The sequence below is a fragment of the Lottia gigantea genome, assembly GCF_000327385.1.
Source record: "Lottia gigantea unplaced genomic scaffold LOTGIsca_26, whole genome shotgun sequence".
Lineage (NCBI taxonomy): Eukaryota > Metazoa > Mollusca > Gastropoda > Lottiidae > Lottia > Lottia gigantea.
This window is the reverse complement of record NW_008708797.1, coordinates 1,758,911-1,778,224: the sequence shown is the minus strand read 5'-3', so window position 1 is coordinate 1,778,224 and position 19,314 is coordinate 1,758,911. Positions and strand designations below refer to the sequence as shown.

The window sequence follows — 19,314 nt, the reverse complement described above, 5'->3', positions numbered from 1 at the left end:
TGAGTCGTTGTGATATATTTTAAATATTCATCTAAATAACCGTGTATTTTTGCTTGAAGCAATAAATATATTGCACATAACTACAACATATGGTTAACCAAAAGTAGGGATGTAAAATTTTACAGTTTTATTTTCTCCTAGGTGTTAGAGAAAAGGGGTGAAAATTTCAAATAGTTTTACCCCTTTACTAATTTCAAGATAGATGTGGCAAGTAATCCAAATAATTCTGAAATATGTTATTTTTTGACTAGGTTGTATTCAAGTTAGGTTTGTTCAAAACTGTATAAATTTGATGCAATGATATAAGGTTATTATTATTAGGTATATAATAGTTAATTTGTATTCAGTGAATTTGAATAAAAAGGAAGTAATTTTGTTGTTGACATATTTAAGTATGAAGTGTAATTTGAATATCATGTCATGATTTATGAAGTGTTCATACTTTTAATAGACAGCCTTCTATATTTTCATACGCCCATAAATATAGTTTGGGCGTATATAATAATCACCCTGGCTGTCCGTCGGTCAGTTCACATTTGGCTTGTGCTCCAATTCTTTACAAATCCTTATATTTTGATTTTTTCGTGGGTTAATGTCATTATGAGGATGATCTCTATCGATTTTTGTGATGATCTGATAATTTTTTCCTGAAATATCGTGTCCTCCTTAGCGTTTTTACTCTTTTAGCTATATTGTGCATCTTGTGCCCACTCTGCACGCAACAGTTCTTTATGGATTCTTTTGATTTTTATTTTGTAGGTCAAAATCATTTATGAAGATGATCCCTGTCGATTTTCGTGATGATCTGATAATTTTTTCCTGAAATATTGTGTCCTCCTCAGTGTTTTCACTCGAATAGATATATTGTGCATCTCATGCTCACCCTACAGGCTACATTTCTTGATGTACTCTTTTGATTTTTGTTTGTTTGTAAATAAATCAAATTTTGTCATAAGATTGATATTTGGGTAAAGAATTGATTTAATGTTTTGCAGTGTGTTCAATATTCACAATTCTTTATCTTTCAGATGCATATATTTTTTACACAATCTACTGTCTGTTTGCAAGAATCAAAACATGAGTTAAAAACTAGTCATGATGCGATACAATAAAGTTTGCTTAAAATTCTCTATAGACTAAAAATGAACCAAATGCAAATGGACAACAATTGATGCTTTGTAATTGCAATAAAAGCTGCTAGTATAAATATAGAAAACCACTATTAGTTGCACTATCCTTGTCGTTACAAAATTAATTTCTGGCTCAATCAATTATAGGTTGTGTGTGATAAATTTGTACTATTATTAATCCTATGGTGTTAATTTATGGGTTAATTAATCATTCAATTCTATTCTCATAAAAAACTTGCGAAATTTTTTGGTGCCGTCAGTATCATTATAACTTATTGCATCTTTGACCTTAAAAAGCCTTATGTTAATTTTGTTTCAAGTATGACTCAAGAAGAGCACAGGACAATAGCTTCTTTTTTCCTTGCCATGGATGGACTGTTAGGTTTACTCTTCAATATCTCCAGTTGATTTAAAAATAATTTAAACAACGACTGTATAAGATGACACTATTATTTCAGAATGAATATGATATTACACCAGATGAGAAACGTCTTGCAAAAGCAGAAGAAGTTTATGAAAAATATTTGTGTTCAGAGGTATGTTGTGGCAATCATTATTTTAATTTATTTGTTTCTGCTGTAGTTATTGAGAACCGATGTTTCTGAAAAGGCTGGTCTGAAATCTAGATGCAGAATATGGAGTGTAATTAAGATTTTAATTGATATTGGACCTGCTGATCCTTAAGTTCTGGTGTCTATGACAAATGCTGCTGAAAATAAGCTAATAGTTCGTCATTCTTATTTCAGTCGGAACAATATATTAGCCAAGTCAATGGAAACCAAGTGTCAGCCATTAAAGAGGCCATGGGCCAAAAGACTCCAAGAAAAGAACTATTTTTGGCTTGTTCAGAGTAAGTACCACTACAGATGGTAAATTGGCAATATTTTCAAGAGCAGAGATCAAAAGTCCTGTGCTATTATATTCCGTAGATATTAACAATTTTGTCTGAATAAGTGTTCAGAATCCTACTTAACTTACTTTCAATTTATCTTTTCTGCCTTGTTGGTCAAACCTGAATGTATCACCCTTTTTATACGCCCACATGAATATGTGGTCGTATATTGTTGTCGCCCCTGTCCGTTGGTCCGTCCGTCCGTCAACATTTCTTGTGAGCACTATAGAGACTACAGTTTTTATCTGATTTTGATTAAACTTGGTGTGATGCTTTAGATTGATAAGATCTCGGTCAAGTTCGAATTTGACATATTTTTGATGAGCGGTTTTTGAGATATTGCCCTTGACTTAGAACGCCTTGAAATTTGTTAAAAATTGTTCGTGAGCAGGATTGAAGCTACAGTTTTCATCCGATTCTGATTAAACTTGGTGTGATCATTGGAATTCATAAGATCTCTGACAAGTTCTAACTTGACGCATTTTTGATGAACGGTTTTTGAACGGTTTTTGAGGTATTGCCCTTGACTTTGTTAAAACGCGTCAAAATTTGTTAAAAATAGTTCGTGAGCAGGATTGAACCTACAGTTTTCAACCGATTCTGATGAAACTTGGTGTGATCATTGGAATTGATAAGATCTCGGACAAGTTCTAACTTGACACATTTTCGATGAACGGTTTTTGAGTTATTGCCCTTGACTTTGTTAAAACACGTCGAAATTTGTTAAAAATAGTTTGTGAGCAGGATTGAAGCTACAGTTTTCAACTGATTCTGATGAAACTTGGTGTGATCATTGGAATTGATAAGATCTCGGACAAGTTCTAACTTGATGCATTTTCGATGAAATGTTTTTGAGTTAATGTCATTAACTTACGACAAACAGTTTTCAATCGATTCTGATGAAATTTGGTGTGATCATTGGAATTGATAAGATCTCGGACAAGTTCTAACTTGACACATTTTCGATGAACAGTTTTTGAGTTATTGCCCTTGACTTTGTAAAAACACGTCAAAATTTGTTAAAAATAGTTTGTGAGCAGGATTGAAGCTACAGTTTTCAACCGATTCTGATGAAACTTGGTGTGATCATTGGAATTGATAAGATCTCGGACAAGTTCTAACTTGACACATTTTCGATGAACTGTTTTTGAGTTATTGCCCTTGACTTTGTTAAAACGCGTCGAAATATGTTAAAAATAGTTCGTTAGCAGGATTGAAGCTACAGTTTTCAACTGATTCTGATGAAACTTGGTGTGATCATTGGAATTGATAAGATCTCGGACAAGTTCTAACTTGACGCATTTTCGATGAAATGTTTTTGAGTTAATGTCATTAACTTACGAAAAACAGTTTTCAATCGATTCTGATGAAATTTGGTGTGATCATTGGAATTGATAAGATCTCGGTCAAGTTTTAACTTGACACATTTTCGATGAACTGTTTTTGAGTTATTGCCCTTGACTTTGTTAAAATGCATCGAAATTTGCTATAAATAGTTTGTGAGCAGGATTGACGCTACAGTTTTCAACCGATTCTGATGAAACTTGTTGTGATCACTGGAATTGATAAGATCTCGGACAAGTTCTAACTTGATGCAATTTTGATGAACAGTTTTCGAGTTATTGCCCTTGACTTTGTAAAAACGCGTCAAAATTTGTTCGTGAGCACAATAGAAGCTACAGTTTTCAACCGATTCTGATGAAACTTGGTGTGATCATTGAAATTGATAAGATCTCGGACAAGTTCTGACTTGACGCATTTTCGATGAAATGTTTTTGAGTTAATGTCATTAACTTACGAAAAACGCGTTAAAATTTGTTTGTGAGCACAATAGAGGCTACAGTTTTCAACCGATTCTGATGAAACTTGGTGCGATCATTGGAATTGATAAGATCTCGGACAAGTTCTAACAAGAGATATTTTTGATAAACATTTTTTGAGTTATTGCCCTTAACTTTGTAAACACGTGTCAAAAGTTGTTTTTTGCCCCTTGATTAGAGCTGTGTGATTTAATTGTTTGTTGTATTTGGGTTATTGATATTGATTTTAAAAAATTTTGTGGAATTATTCATCATGAATAATTATTTCAATATGAGAAAATTCGTACTTTTGTCACTAAAGACTGTTTTATTTTTTCTGACGGCTGCCAGTAGGCGTATGTTACCTAGCAAAGCAAGCTATCTTGTTTCTGTTTTTAACAGAATTCTGAAGATGTTTTTTACACTAATAAAGTGTATCAGGGACACTGATAGCACCAAATTGCATCATTCAAATTTTGTGGTTCTCCAAATATATATATCTTATATTTTTCAGAGTATTAACAGAATATCTTACCTCGGACCCATTCAATGATTTTTTAGAAAGTATGTATTTTAAACGTTATCTACAATGGAAGTGGTTAGAAAGGTAAGTTAAGATCACACAATTGAAATACAATGTGATATGTTTGAACTTTCATCTGTAAATATCGGAAATATCTTTTACACAAAAGATTTTATTTTCCCAGGACTGGTTAATTGTGCAGATTGATTAAAAAGCACAATGTGATTTTTATATGTCCCTTTCTGAGAACTGTTAATTTTTGTTTCCTGTTTTCCTTTGTTTTTGTCAATGGCAATTGATTTTTGTATTGAGTAAATGATAAGGACTGATGTATTATAAGTTTATATTGAATTGATTATATTTCAGTCAGCCTATCACCAAAAATACATTTCGAATGTACCGTGTATTAGGCAAGGGTGGTTTCGGAGAAGTTTGTGCGTGTCAAGTAAGGGCTACAGGTAAAATGTATGCATGTAAGAAATTAGAAAAGAAAAGAATAAAGAAAAGGAAAGGTGAAGCCATGGCATTAAATGAAAAACAGATATTACAAAAGATAAATTCAAGATTTGTGGTGAGTTAACTCTTGAGGGCCTGTTGTTGATTCAATTTCTAGTGCATTGAAATAGACTCCAGTCACTCCCATACATCTATACATTTACAGAGTAAATTACACTATAACAGCTCATTGCATGTGTTTATATAACAAAGAATATCTAGATGTCATGTTAAAAAACTTTTTTTACTGTGGGTTTTACTTTTTAAATAAAACATTGACAATGTATAAATTAATTAAAATAAATGATAATTTGATAGTTATATGATCTCTAATTTCAGGTTAGTTTAGCCTATGCATTTGAAACTAAGGATGCTCTATGTTTAGTGTTAACCATAATGAATGGTGGTGATCTCAAATTTCATATCCACAATATGGGCAATCCAGGCTTCGTAGAGGAGAGAGCTGTATTTTATGCTGCAGAAATTACTTGTGGCTTAGAAAACTTAAACCGGGAGGGCATTGTTTATAGGTAAGTCACACCATTGATGACTCTAACACTGTCAAATCATTTATTTTCATAAATTTGTATTTAAAGAACCATGCATCTGGTAGCAAATAAAAAATTTTGAATTTTACTAAAGCGTAATATTGTGTTAAGTTTATCAGTGCTAGTTAGCAAGACTATGCAAATTGTTTTGGTAAATTATCATTTGTTCTTTTAACCCTTTTTAAAAAATTCATTATAGTCTATTGTAAATGAGTATAATGAGTTATATTTCATTAGGCTGTATATTCACCGAAATCTACAAATAGTGTTGTTTCCTTTTTGCAAATACACTGTCCTATGAATTATGTCTTAAGTGAACAGTGAAGTTTTGTATATCTCTATCCCTTTATGTTTATAATAATCTATTACAGAGATTTAAAACCAGAAAATATCTTATTAGATGACAATGGTAAGCTTTATTTTCATCTTGTATATGACTAATTTGTCTCTATGGCTTCTTTGTTCTTTGTTTTCAACAAGTTTTGGGAATGCTAAGAGTTAATGAAAGGAAAATCATGAGATTTACTGATTTTCAAGGGAGCTGCGTTGGCTCAGTATGTTAGTCTCTTGCTCGCTTACCTGGAAATCCAGGGTTCAATCCTGGCATAGGACGAGATAATACCTTCAGACTTATCAATCCGATTTCCCCTGTCAGTGATACAGGTAAGAGGGGCTGACATGGAAAAGGCGTCTAGTCATTTGGATGGGACAATAAACTGAGGCCCTGTGTGCACGTTAAAGATCCCTCGACAGTTGAAAAGAGCAGGCTAATGCCGCTGTCCTGGCAAACTTTCTCTCATTGCACCCTGCATGGCGTTGCCAGTCTTCATTAGCCAACATGGTGCAGAAAAGTAGGATGTAAAACTCCATTCATTACATTACTGATTTTCAAGCCACGCACAAATGTCTTACCACATGTATGATTGCCACAATTTGTATGCTTATATTGAGTCTTAGAATGAACCCAGAAATCAAAAAATAATAAATTGTTCTATTTCAATATTTTATTTCTTTTGTCAGGTCATGTACGAATATCAGATTTAGGGTTAGCAGTAGAAATACCTAATGGTGAAACGATAAGGGGGAGAGTAGGTACTGTTGGTTACATGGGTAAGTGATTACACTTGTTTTGCATTGATGACTTACCTTTTCTGTCTTTGCTAAAACAAGCTCCAACTAATTTTCTCATTTTTTGAGTATAATGGAGTATAGGATGCATTTGTTTTTTTTCAGGAGACCTAAGTGTAGATTTTTCTTATGTCTTTGAAACATGTGAACTTTGATAGAGCAATTAAATAAAATACATTTTACAATTGGACCTACTGCGAGATTTGCTGTAATAAAAATAATCTTTCCCTTCATTTAAGCCCCTGAAGTAGTTAAAAATGAGAGATATACATTTAGTCCTGATTGGTGGGGATTAGGCTGTATTATTTATGAAATGATAGAAGGCAAGGTATGTGTTATCTATTTTATTTTCTGATGTGTCTAAAAGCAGTTAATGACATTAAATTTTATAATTGAGACACCTTGTTTTGCTATGCACAGGTAATTTTTAGTCATATTTTATATTTTTTACAACAAGTCCATTAAGAGTTTTAATTTTTTGTCTGCTGAAATGTTTAGATAAGGTCTAATTGCTCATGAAATATAGAAAATATAGAAATGTACTAATAATAAGTTGACTATCAAGAGCTCTCAGTTACGCCTAAAGATCCTTCATTGTACACTGCTTGGGGTCTTCATTAACCCAATAACTTACAGGAAATATAATTCAATTCTTTTATGATTTTATCATAACTGAGAATCAGCAGAATTATTGAATATTCTTGTTGTTCTAGTCACCATTCCGAGCACGAAAAGAGAAAGTTAAAAGAGAAGAAGTTGATAGAAGAGTGAAAGAAGATCAAGAAATTTATTCATCTAAATTCTCCGAAGAATGTCGTTCTATATGCTCAGGTGTAAGTTTCCTTGTTATTTTTTTCATTTACTAATTGAATTGGAAATTGTAAAAAGAGTAAACCAACTTCAATAGCCAAAACTGGAGTAGAAAAAAATGTAAAAAATATTTTGTATAAGCTTATCTGTTTTTTTTATATGGCTGATATATAGGTAGGCAATTTGTTTTTTCATCTTTGAATTTATTGACAGAATTACTGTTTTAACAGAATTCATGTTGTTTTGCCTTGAAACCACTGAGGAATGTCTGTTAAGAGTACTATCTGCTGTATGCTTGCCTAAATTTCTTCTTTTGTTTTTTGGATGTTTTACAGTTATTAAAGAAAAATCCGTCAGAGAGGTTAGGGTGCTGTTCACATAATCAAGGTGCCAAAGAAGTCAAAGCTCACAATTTTTTTAAAACTATAAATTTTAAGAGATTAGAAGCTGGGATGTGGGAGCCACCATTTTTCCCTGATGTGAGTATTGAAAGCTATTTTCAGTTGGTTAGTTAATCACCTTCTCTCCTACCAAACTGCCATGGTGATCAAGACAATGTCCAGTACCTTTGTGTTCCATAGCTAATGTTGCAACTCCTGAATAGCAGGAAATAGAAGTTTAATATTAAAGATACCATCTTCCCCTGACAAAATTTACTGATTGCATATAGCAAGGAAATTGACTTGTTGAACTTAATAAATTGATTGTCTTTTTGTAGATAATTTGTTTATAAAAGAAATGGATTCAGTTATATGTCTCCTTTCCTTATGAAGTCAGGTTGTTCATTAATATTTCAATGGTGATTTTGAATAATTTTTTCTTGCATTGTAGCCACGAGCAGTATATTGTAAAGATGTGTTAGATATAGAACAATTCTCTACAGTAAAGGGTGTTAATTTAGATGCAAGTGATGATACATTTTATATAAAATTTAACACAGGCAGCGTTTCAATACCATGGCAAAATGAGGTAAGTTGTCTTCTGAACTGACCAAAATAAACTGAATTTTTGTAGGTTGTTACATCTTGTAATGTTTTGTTAAATCTTGACTTTCGAAAAATTCTGGTTGTAATGGCAAGTTCTAATTTCTGCCACCGACATTATAGATGAAAATGTATCCATTAGAATCAGTTGTCTACAATCTTGAACCAATTATTGGTAATGAGAGGTAACAGTTATACTGTTAACAAACATGTGGATTGGTACTTACATGCAGACATATAGATGTTTGTGCCCTTATGGGGACAATTCTAAACATAAACAACAGCAGGCTTTATTTTAAGTAATTGACAATTTGATTTCAAATATGCTTTAAATTAAAGTGGATTACTCTTCTTACATTGATTTACCTGATTTATTACTTTAAATTATAGATGATTGAAACAGAATGTTTTAAAGAATTAAATCAATTTGGTCCTGATGGTGAACCTTCCCCAGATCTTATAGAAGACCAACCACCTCCTCCCCCACAAAGAGGATTCTTTGATAGGTTATTTCGACGAAATCGGGTATGAGTTATTTCTTTGTGAAAATATTTGATTTATAAGCAATCTGGTGCTTCTTAAATTACAGGAACAATTATTTTGTCCTTTCTTATCATATTCATTGGAAGAGTAGACCCTATATTTTATTTCAATTTTTTTTTTACTTTTTGTTGCCATTGGAAATTTTATGGTATTTTATCTTTTCAGCATCGTGATATATATTCCTAGGAGAAACTAATATTACTAAGAACTCACAAAACATTCTGTTTAAGTTATTGTGTCATGGTTACAATGGAAACCTGTAATTTTCAGAGTGAGGGCATGTGATATATAGAAGCAGTTATTTCGTTGGATAAAAGAAAAAAAATAAATCTGTTTCAACATTAAACCATGCATCATGAATGTATTCTACACCGTGAAAGACCATTTTGTGTCTACATGACTGTTTTTACATTGACAATTACTTGTATGTTGTTCCAGTCCCTTAACAATTTTATCGTGTGCAAATTTTCAATAAATATTATGCATCTGCTTGCCATTCAGCTCTGATGTCTGATGCAGAGCAGTTCCTGATATGAAACTTCAATGTCCCAACTTATATTTTTGTTTCAAAGAAATATTGTGTTCTGTATTTGCCTAATACTGTGAAGCATGTATAAGGAACTGTATCTATCATCTGTCAAGTTGAAGTGTACAAGTGAATGTGAGTGTTGTTCAATGGACAGTATGTGTTTTTACAGTGCTACCTCCTGTTACCAGTGATTTTCCACCCTTATCATAACATGACTAAAAGCTTATAATAGTCATTGTGCACATTATAATTGGTCTATATGAACACTAATTATCAGAATGAGTTCGCCTGAATGAACTACACCCATCTAAAACATCAAAATGAATTCAGAAATAGTCTTATTGAATTATATATGGGGAACAAAGCTAGAGTGCAGAAATAACCTGAAGGACAAGTGAATTGGTTTAAAGGACAAGTAATGAATTTGTTTGAAGGACAAGTAATGAATTTGTTTGAAGGACAAGTAATGAATTTGTTTGAAGGACAAGTAATGAATTTGTTTGAAGGACAAGTAATGAATTTGTTTAAAGGACAAATAAGGAAATGATTTGAAGGACAAGTACCGGTAATAAAATGATTTGAGGGACAAGTAATGAATTGCTTTGAAGAACGAGTAAAGAATTTGTTGGAAGCTAGAGTAATGAACTGTTATGAAGAACGAGTAATCAATTGGTTTGAAGGACAAATAATGGATTGGTTTGAAGGACAAGTAATGGATTGGTTTTGAAGGACAAGTAATTGATTGGTTTGAAGGATGAGTAATTGATTGGTTTGAAGGATGAGTAATGAATTGGTTTGAAGGATGAGTAATGGATTGGTTTGAAGGACAAGTAATTGATTGGTTTGAAGGATGAGTAATAGATTGGTTTGAAGGACAAGTAATTGATTGGTTTGAAGGACAAGTAATTGATTGGTTTGAAGGATGAGTAATGAATTGGTTTGAAGGATGAGTAATTGATTGGTTTTGAAGGACAAGTAATTGATTGGTTTGAAGGACAAATAATGGATTGGTTTGAAGGACAAGTAATTGATTGGTTTGAAGGATGAGTAATAGATTGGTTTGAAGGACAAGTAATTGATTGGTTTGAAGGACGAGTAATAGATTGGTTTGAAGGATGAGTAATGAATTGGTTTGAAGGACAAGTAATTGATTGGTTTGAAGGATGAGTAATGAATTGGTTTGAAGGATGAGTAATTGATTGGTTTTGAAGGACAAGTAATTGATTGGTTTGAAGGACAAATAATGGATTGGTTTGAAGGACAAGTAATTGATTGGTTTGAAGGATGAGTAATAGATTGGTTTGAAGGACAAGTAATTGATTGGTTTGAAGGACGAGTAATAGATTGGTTTGAAGGACAAGTAATTGATTGGTTTGAAGGACAAGTAATTGATTGGTTTGAAGGACAAGTAATTGATTGGTTTGAAGGACAAGTAATTGATTGGTTTGAAGGATGAGTAATTGATTGGTTAGAAGGATGAGTAATGGATTGGTTTGAAGGATGAATAATAATAATAGGAATGAGTATGTAAAAATAAGAAGCGATACTTAAAATCAATGACTGTTTACATGGAAGTTAGTGATTGGATCCGTTTTTATTCTGAAGATCTCTGATTGGATCAGATTGAATTCTGAAATTCAGTGATCAGATAAGATTGATTACTGGAACTCAGTGATGAAATCAAATTGGAAACTTGAAATCCATGATTGGATTAGAATTCTGAAAATTTGTGATTGGATCTGATTGAATTATACAAATTAGTTATTGGACAAGATTGAGTAACGAAAGTCAGTGATGGGATCAGATTTTAAAAATCAGTGATTTTGGTCAGATTGAATAATGAAAGTCAGATTTAACAGTATGGGAAACAGTGAATGGCTTTCATTTTTCATTAGAAAGAATCCGAATTCAATAATTCAACAATTTGAGAGAAATTTTGAAGAAATAAAAGATAGGCGTTAAAGCGTTGAATTATTTGAATAGATTTTCAAGTGATATTTGATTGGAGAACAAGATCTGTTAACACTGCTAGAAGATCTTAGTTTATCTTTGTGTTTTATGATAAGACAACTATTGTGGAGTGAATGATGGTGGAAGTGACCACCATATTTTTGAGTAGTTGATTGAGAGGTAAACTACAGCTGTATGTAAGGAGTGGTTTCTATTTATAGTAATATGGTGACCACAATTTTGGTGCAATGCTAATATATGTAATGTTGTAGATAAAGAATTAATTATTTAAAAGTTGAGTGATATAGACAACAGAGCACATCAAAAACAAGTCTTTTTAATATGAAATTTAAAATTTATAGAATGATCTTTTGTTTGATCAGATGGTAGCTGTATATCAGCCAAGTATTATATTTTCAAGTTGAATTTTAAAAGACATGTAAATCAAACAGTCAAGAATAAATATTAGATAGTTTAAGAATAAATTACTGAATCTGTTATTTTTGAATGTCTGGCAAATTTGTTTATTCAACATTTTCTGCCCAAGTTGTAAATATAGAAGTGATAATAGTCACATATTGACTAATGAAGTGTGAAACAGATGTTAACAGTTTGTATATGGAAATACCTAGTGACCTAATTAGCAGATAATTTGGTTATAAAAGATGTTATTTATCTCCACAACTGTCACCTGTCACATGATATATTTAGAATAAAAAATATTTGTAATGTATTCATAATCTGAAATATTGAATCATTCAAACAAAGAAGAAAAATCAGATTGAGAAATTAAATTTAGGCTATCCTAGATAGAAATAAAAGTCCAAGATTCATTTATAAACTGGATAAGTTTACATACCCACAAACAATGATTTAGAAATAATGGAACAAGAAATGTTTTGTTTCTGTGTGTGCTCTGTTTATTAGTAGGTTAGTGTCTCAGAAATGTAGTATGTATAGAATTACTTTATGTATTTAACATAGGGGATCGGGGACAGTCAGATTTTGTACAAGTAATTGTATTTATACCTTACAGTGAGATATTGAATCTTGTTGAAATAAGTCTGATTGGAATCTAACGATCAGTTGATGGGACCTTTATCTTTTTAAAGAACTGAGCTCTTGACAACTGGTTGAGTAAGCCCTATCTCAATAATGTATTTCTGTCATGTTTTAAGCGATCAAAATATATCATCCAATGTTTATGTTATGTAGGAAGATAGATCTATTGCTGGGCTAAATGTGTTAAAATTAACTATTTCTTTGAAATTTAACTTGCAGCTTTCAAATTATAATATAGAAATAATATGAGTGAATTATGAAAAAAATATATTTTATGTTTGAGTGGAATCATAAAAAGGCTACAATGATTTGAAAAAGAAGATACTTGGCTTGTTGACATGTTCATAGTAGAGATTCTTGTCATATGACCTCATGTTCTGGAATACTTCAGCTTAAATGATAAGCACTTTTCCTATTTTATTTAGTTCTGATACATAACAGTGAAAAATATTTTAAGAGTGTTTTCAAAATTGAAGCAAGCTTTTTAATCCCATTCAATATATATATATAATATATGACCTATAATAGAGTATTACTATATTGTTATTTAGAGTTGTTATAAAAACCTCATAACAATTTTTTATGGTACAGTGTGGGCTGGTTTCCTACATAAGCATAATAATTCAATTATTTGTTTGTCTTATATTTGTTCTATATTTTTATTTTTATCTGTCCACATGTGTATATATATATATATACATAGTACATGGAATCATTGTAGATACAGGTATTATTTTTAAGTATGTAATATCATATCACAATATATTCACTGACTGAGCAGTCTGCTTTTAACATTGTACTCTAAACACATACGTATTTTGAAAAAAATCACTAGAAATGCTAAATACAAGACATTTCTGAAGTAATAGATTTGATTAATTTCATTTGGGCATAAATATTTACGCACATCTGGAGACTATATTAATCACTTTATTTTGAATTAGTTTTATTGGTAATGAACACAATGAACAAGGAAATGAAAGCCTAATCTTGTTTATGTTTTGAAAGTTTAAGTTGCCAATCTTTTGACTGGAACCCAGTATTTCACATGATATCAGTCTGATTGAAAAACACTGGTAGTTTTTATTTGATACACTGTGGTGTCAATGATGTTAAATGTTATATAATGTGTTCTGGTCAATGTTTGTTGTCAAAAGTTCTATAAGTTACTAACATTTCACATTGACATTTTTGAACTAATTTTTGACTAAAGACATTCCTTCTTTTTGCAAAAATTAATGTGAAAGTTCGAATTTTAATTGTATTTGACAAGGTTGAACAAATTTATCTGAATTGTGTCTGAATAAAATCTTAAATGTTTCACTTGAAATAAAACTGAGGGGATGTATTTATTTTTTACTCCACAAATCAAGTTCCTTGCTTAAAGGGGCATTCCGCTTTTTTTGTAAAACATTTTCATTATCAAAAATTATACCTCAAGATATTTCTAAAGTATTCTATCTACATCTATGTATCTACTTGATCAAACTGAATTTGTTTTAAAAGGCTTAATTAAAAACGGAGAGTACAAATTGTTAATTAAGCAATTTTACCTTGTCTTGGCGTTTATAATGGCTGGATATTATTAGTTGAAATAGTGTAGAATACATAGGAGATATATTTCTCTATAATTAAGCGTTTATTTTTCTTAAATCTGTACAGTAGTTTTCCAACAGTTTCCAATAAGCGTAATGAGCTTAGAAACCTTACCTAATGTTCATAAATAGTTTTGGCTTTAAAAAATTAACGGCTTAAACTTTCAGATACCTCAAGGGACACATTTCTCTAGATTTTGGTGTATAGTCTTCATAAATTTGGGCAAAAAATATTTTCGACCCACAAAAAAAGCGGAATGTACCTTTAACCTGATGCTCAAATATCATTTCGAGACTTGTCTTTGATCAGGACTAAATGAAGTAGAAATCAAGATCAGTTTATAGTAGTTTTAGTTTATAAGATTTATAAGAAATGGATTTTCAAAGCAAGACTGTTCATATCTTTATATGTAAAGGGAAGTAACTCTGATTATGAGACTGAAAAATCTGATGACTTGAATTTACTTTGTAATGTCTACCATTATTTGATTGTGTTTTCAGAGGTAAGAAATATCATAGACATAAACTTAATGTTTTATATCATACCATATTAATGGTTCAGAATTTATTTAAATACCTCATTAAGAAAGTTTATTTTTTGATTAATGATTAAAGTTTCTAATGATAACTACAATGAATTGACATCCTATAGTTATCTATCCAGTTTATCTTTTACTATGTAAAACTAGAAAGAGGAGACTCTGATTATGTCACAGTGCAATATGATTGGCCAAAAACCTTGGTGACATCATAAATGCCAAATCCTATATACCTTAGCATTAGGCTCAATATCTTAAAGAAATTCTAATTCCAGGATAAAAATTCTTGAATACAGTGAATATGGTTTGACTGGATAGATATCTAAGAATTATTTCAACTGTTCATAATTGTATTTGATTGTAAATGTAATTTAAACAATGAACTAATATTAATTGTATTATATTGTGTATATATTTATATATGTATCCTATATATATCTAGTCAATTTCATTATCCAAAAATACATTTAGTCTCAGCATTTCTATCCAGTCAGGTTCTCCATTTATCACCATGTTCAGGTTAAAACGAGAAAATTCAGTTGATGATTTGTTTCGAGCGGAAGTATTCATCTATGATTTCAAATTCTCAGTTGACTTCAACTTACATTTTACACGCATCTTCAGCTGCTTAGTTATTATCAAACATTCTGTATTTCATATACTCAACATCGAATGTCATTATATAGATGAAATACTTGAAGCAAAATATTACAGTCTACTGTTGAAAAGTCAAAAACTGATTGAGTTGATAACCTTTTTTATTTCTTTATTTGAGCAAATTTTTAAAGAATCCTGCTTCTTATTATATTTTCGTTATTTTCTTTCATTTTTCATCAGACTGGCTGGCTACAGTTTTACCTTTGTTTTGTGTTATATTTTGTTTTTATTTTCAAATGCATACTTGTGAATCTCATATTATCTATAGGACACCTGCTTCTACTACAAAAAGTCTTGAAGTGAACTGAGGTTTGTACTCAAATATCATGTGCCAAAATACATTATCTGATCAGCATGGTTATCAGTGTCTAATGTCAGAGAACCAAATTTTCATGTTTACTGTTGAAGATGTCTGAGCATTTTTGTTGAAGGTCACAGATTTTTGATACATTTTTGAAAAGATCTTTCTAAATTGATGGTGTCTGATATAAGAAGAGGCTAAACAGCTAAAAGCCCTATTTTGAATCCCTTCAAATTATTTCTTCTGGTCTTTTACAAGTGTTTCCACATCACCAAAGAGTAATTTAGTCCCAAGAACAATGTCCCATTTACTATTTTATTAATATATGATATTCATTTTATACAGTGCAGTGATGAGACCATTGAAAAGCAATTTTGTGTATGTGAAATGAAATGACACTATTTGCCCAATTTCGCTTTCCTTAGTAGTATGTATGTTTATCACAACATGTATACTGTTCTGTTCTTCCAGGGTTTTCTTTAGTCCTATGATTTAAAACTATTTATTTCCATTTTAACAAACTGTATTTAAGATATGCTTGAACTAAAAATAATTTAGTTTTTTCTCTTTTGAAATGCAAATAAGAATTACAAAATTATTCCAGATATTCATAAAATGATGTGCAATTTGGGAATCAAAGCTGTGGATATTATTATTAATGTTTCGTAAAGTGGTATTTTAAGTTTTTAATGTTATAAGTATTCAAGAGAGAAATATAAAATTGTACTATAAGAAAAAGAATTTGTTTATATAAGAAAGTTTCTCTTGAATATATTTCTTTCTCTTGTACATCTAGTAAAAACAATAGCAAGTAGTCAATGTTATTATTCCCATTGTTTTTGATATGTGGTAAAACATGGATAGAATTATTTCTATCAGATAATATCATTATTGATTACGTCATGAAAGAAAATAAAATTATAAAAAATATGAGTGTAGTTTTCTCTTTTGCACCAATTAGTTATAGGGAATGACAGGCCTGTATTATTTCTTGGGAATCCTCCTCCCCCTAACGAAACTTCCCTCCTAACGAAAATATCCTTGATCATTACAACCCATGCTGCAGAGAATCTTTCACTGTGTCACCAATAATTCCATTGAAGATCTTGTTATGTGTTTCGTTGCCACCTACAATTCTACAGCTAAAATGCCTCTGTGATTGCCAAACGCTTTATAAAGAACATCAGGACGAATTCCTTAACATCTATACTAAACATTTGGCTTACAAACGGAATATACATCTGAGTAATGTTCTTGACCATGGTAGATTAGATCCCCTTTTATTAACTCCCTGAAACAATCGCTTTTTATACGCTCACATTATAATTTGACGATCTTTCGATGAACAGTTTTTGAGTTATTGCCTTTGACTTGTGGACACAATAGACTACAGTTTTCATCCGATTTAAATAATAATAATAATAATAAAGTTTATTCAAGCACTGTACGACTTTCTTCATGGTACAAACGTTAACAAATATGATATAAACTGAATTGAATTTCCTAATAAAGAATATACAATAATGATTTTAAATTCAAATATAGAAAATACAAATAATAATTTCAAATATAGTATATACAAATACAAATAATAATTTTAATTTCAAATATAGACTATACAAATAATAATTCAAATTTCGAATATATTATATACAAAATAATAATTTAAATTTCAAATATTTTTATAATTATACAAAGTAATAGTTCAAATTTTAAATTTAGGTATATACAATAAGTCGATTGGATAAAATTCATGAGTATTTCTTGTCTAATATCTAATCCTTTTTTATGTAAAAAACTAATTTTTTTTAAGACATATATAGATTGGCTTGTAAATAGAGACCTAAGTTTGAAATCGTTTGGGTTTGAGTAACAGTATTTTGGCAGGAAGTTGACTCTTAAATCATGCAGTACCAGACAGACAAGTTTAAAATGGTATTCTGTTTCTACCTGTTTATAATTAAAATCCGATTTAAATTAAATTTGGTGTGAATATTAATAATGATGAGATCTTAGATAAGTTCGAATTTGGCTATCTTTTGATGAACGGTTTGTGAGTTAATGCCCTTGACTTAAGAAAAACTCGTCAAAATTTGTTTGTGAACACAAATGATACTACAATTTTCATCCGATTAAAATGAAATTTGGTGTGATCAATTATACTGATGAGATCTTAGACCGCCGTGATATACTAAATGTACTAGGACAGTGGGCGTATCTTGCTAGACAACCACTTGTTGAATTATTTTCTTATCTTGTAAATCTCCTCAGAATTTGATGTATTCCAACCCCCAATCATTACCATCCATACATACAATCCATACTGCAGAGAATCCTATTGTTTGATTATCAAAGCGATGTTATATTTCCAAATAACTAATACCTCGATCATTACCATAATAAAATCCATACTGCAGAGAATCTTATCTTATTGTTTGATTATCAAAGCGATGTTATATTTCCAAATAACTAACACATCAATCATTACCATAATAAAATCCATACTGCAGAGAATCGTATCTTATAGTTTGATTATCTAAGTGATATTATATCTCTAAATAACTAACACCTCAATCATTACCATAATAAAATCCATACTGCAGAGAATTTTATCTTATAGTTTGATTATCTAAGTGATATTATATGTCTTATAACTAACACCTCAATCATTACCATAATACAATCCATACTGCAGAGAATTTTATCTTGTATTGTGATTATATATCTAAGTGATATTATATCTCTAAATAACTAACACCTCAATCATTACCATAATAAAATCCATACTGCAGAGAATCGTATCTTATAGTTTGATTATCTAAGTGATATTATATCTCTAAATAACTAACACCTCAATCATTACCATAATAAAATCCATACTGCAGAGAATCGTATCTTATAGTTTGATTATCTAAGTGATATTATATGTCTTATAACTAACACCTCAATCATTACCATAATACAATCCATACTGCAGAGAATTTTATCTTATAGTTTGATTATCTAAGTGATATTATATCTCTTATAACTAACACCTCAATCATTACCATAATACAATCCATACTGCAGAGAATTTTATCTTGTATTGTGATTATATATCTAAGTGATATTATATCTCTAAATAACTAACACCTCAATCATTACCATAATACAATCCATACTGCAGAGAATTTTATCTTATAGTTTGATTATCTAATGATATTATATCTCTTATAACTAACACCTCAATCATTACCATAATACAATCCATACTGCAGAGAATTTTATCTTATAGTTTGATTATCTAATGATATTATATCTCTAAATAACTAACACCTCAATCGTTACCATAATAAAATCCATACTGCAGATAATTTTATCTTATAGTTTGATTATCTAAGTGATATTATATCTCTAAATAACTAACACCTCAATCATTACCATAATACAATCCATACTGCAGAGAATTTTATCTTATAGTTTGATTATCTAATGATATTATATCTCTTATAACTAACACCTCAATCATTACCATAATACAATCCATACTGCAGAGAATTTTATCTTATAGTTTGATTATCTAATGATATTATATCTCTTATAACTAACACCTCAATCATTACCATAATACAATCCATACTGCAGAGAATTTTATCTTATAGTTTGATTATCTAATGATATTATATCTCTAAATAACTAACACCTCAATCATTACCATAATAAAATCCATACTGCAGAGAATTTTATCTTATAGTTTTATTATCTAATGATATTATATCTCTAAATATCTAACACCTCAATCATATACAATCCATACTGCAGAGAATTTTATCTTATAGTTTGATTATCTA

General features: G+C 30.4%; 2 protein-coding genes across 2 annotated transcripts in view; one reads left to right on the top strand and one right to left on the bottom strand.

Annotated features, from left to right (window-relative positions):
- Window positions 1-8,839, top strand: part of LOTGIDRAFT_117728 (hypothetical protein) — a gene marked incomplete at both ends in the record, with an annotated part of 20,277 nt that extends 11,438 nt beyond the window's left edge. Inside the window, 12 exons of the mRNA XM_009056009.1 lie at window positions 1,589-1,666; window positions 1,877-1,980; window positions 4,336-4,428; window positions 4,711-4,915; window positions 5,179-5,369; window positions 5,759-5,796; window positions 6,408-6,497; window positions 6,755-6,843; window positions 7,229-7,348; window positions 7,661-7,804; window positions 8,157-8,294; window positions 8,699-8,839. Coding sequence (XP_009054257.1) covers window positions 1,589-1,666; window positions 1,877-1,980; window positions 4,336-4,428; window positions 4,711-4,915; window positions 5,179-5,369; window positions 5,759-5,796; window positions 6,408-6,497; window positions 6,755-6,843; window positions 7,229-7,348; window positions 7,661-7,804; window positions 8,157-8,294; window positions 8,699-8,839 — 1,431 coding nt within the window. The remainder of the gene's footprint in view (window positions 1-1,588; window positions 1,667-1,876; window positions 1,981-4,335; window positions 4,429-4,710; window positions 4,916-5,178; window positions 5,370-5,758; window positions 5,797-6,407; window positions 6,498-6,754; window positions 6,844-7,228; window positions 7,349-7,660; window positions 7,805-8,156; window positions 8,295-8,698) is intronic.
- Window positions 8,840-10,586: 1,747 nt separating this feature from the next.
- Window positions 10,587-10,841, bottom strand: LOTGIDRAFT_117410 (hypothetical protein; the record flags this gene model as incomplete). The annotated part of the gene is made up of 1 exon (XM_009056008.1): window positions 10,587-10,841. A coding segment is annotated over one exon (255 nt), but the record flags the coding sequence as incomplete, so codon positions are not given.
- Between the last annotated feature and the right edge of the window lie 8,473 nt (window positions 10,842-19,314).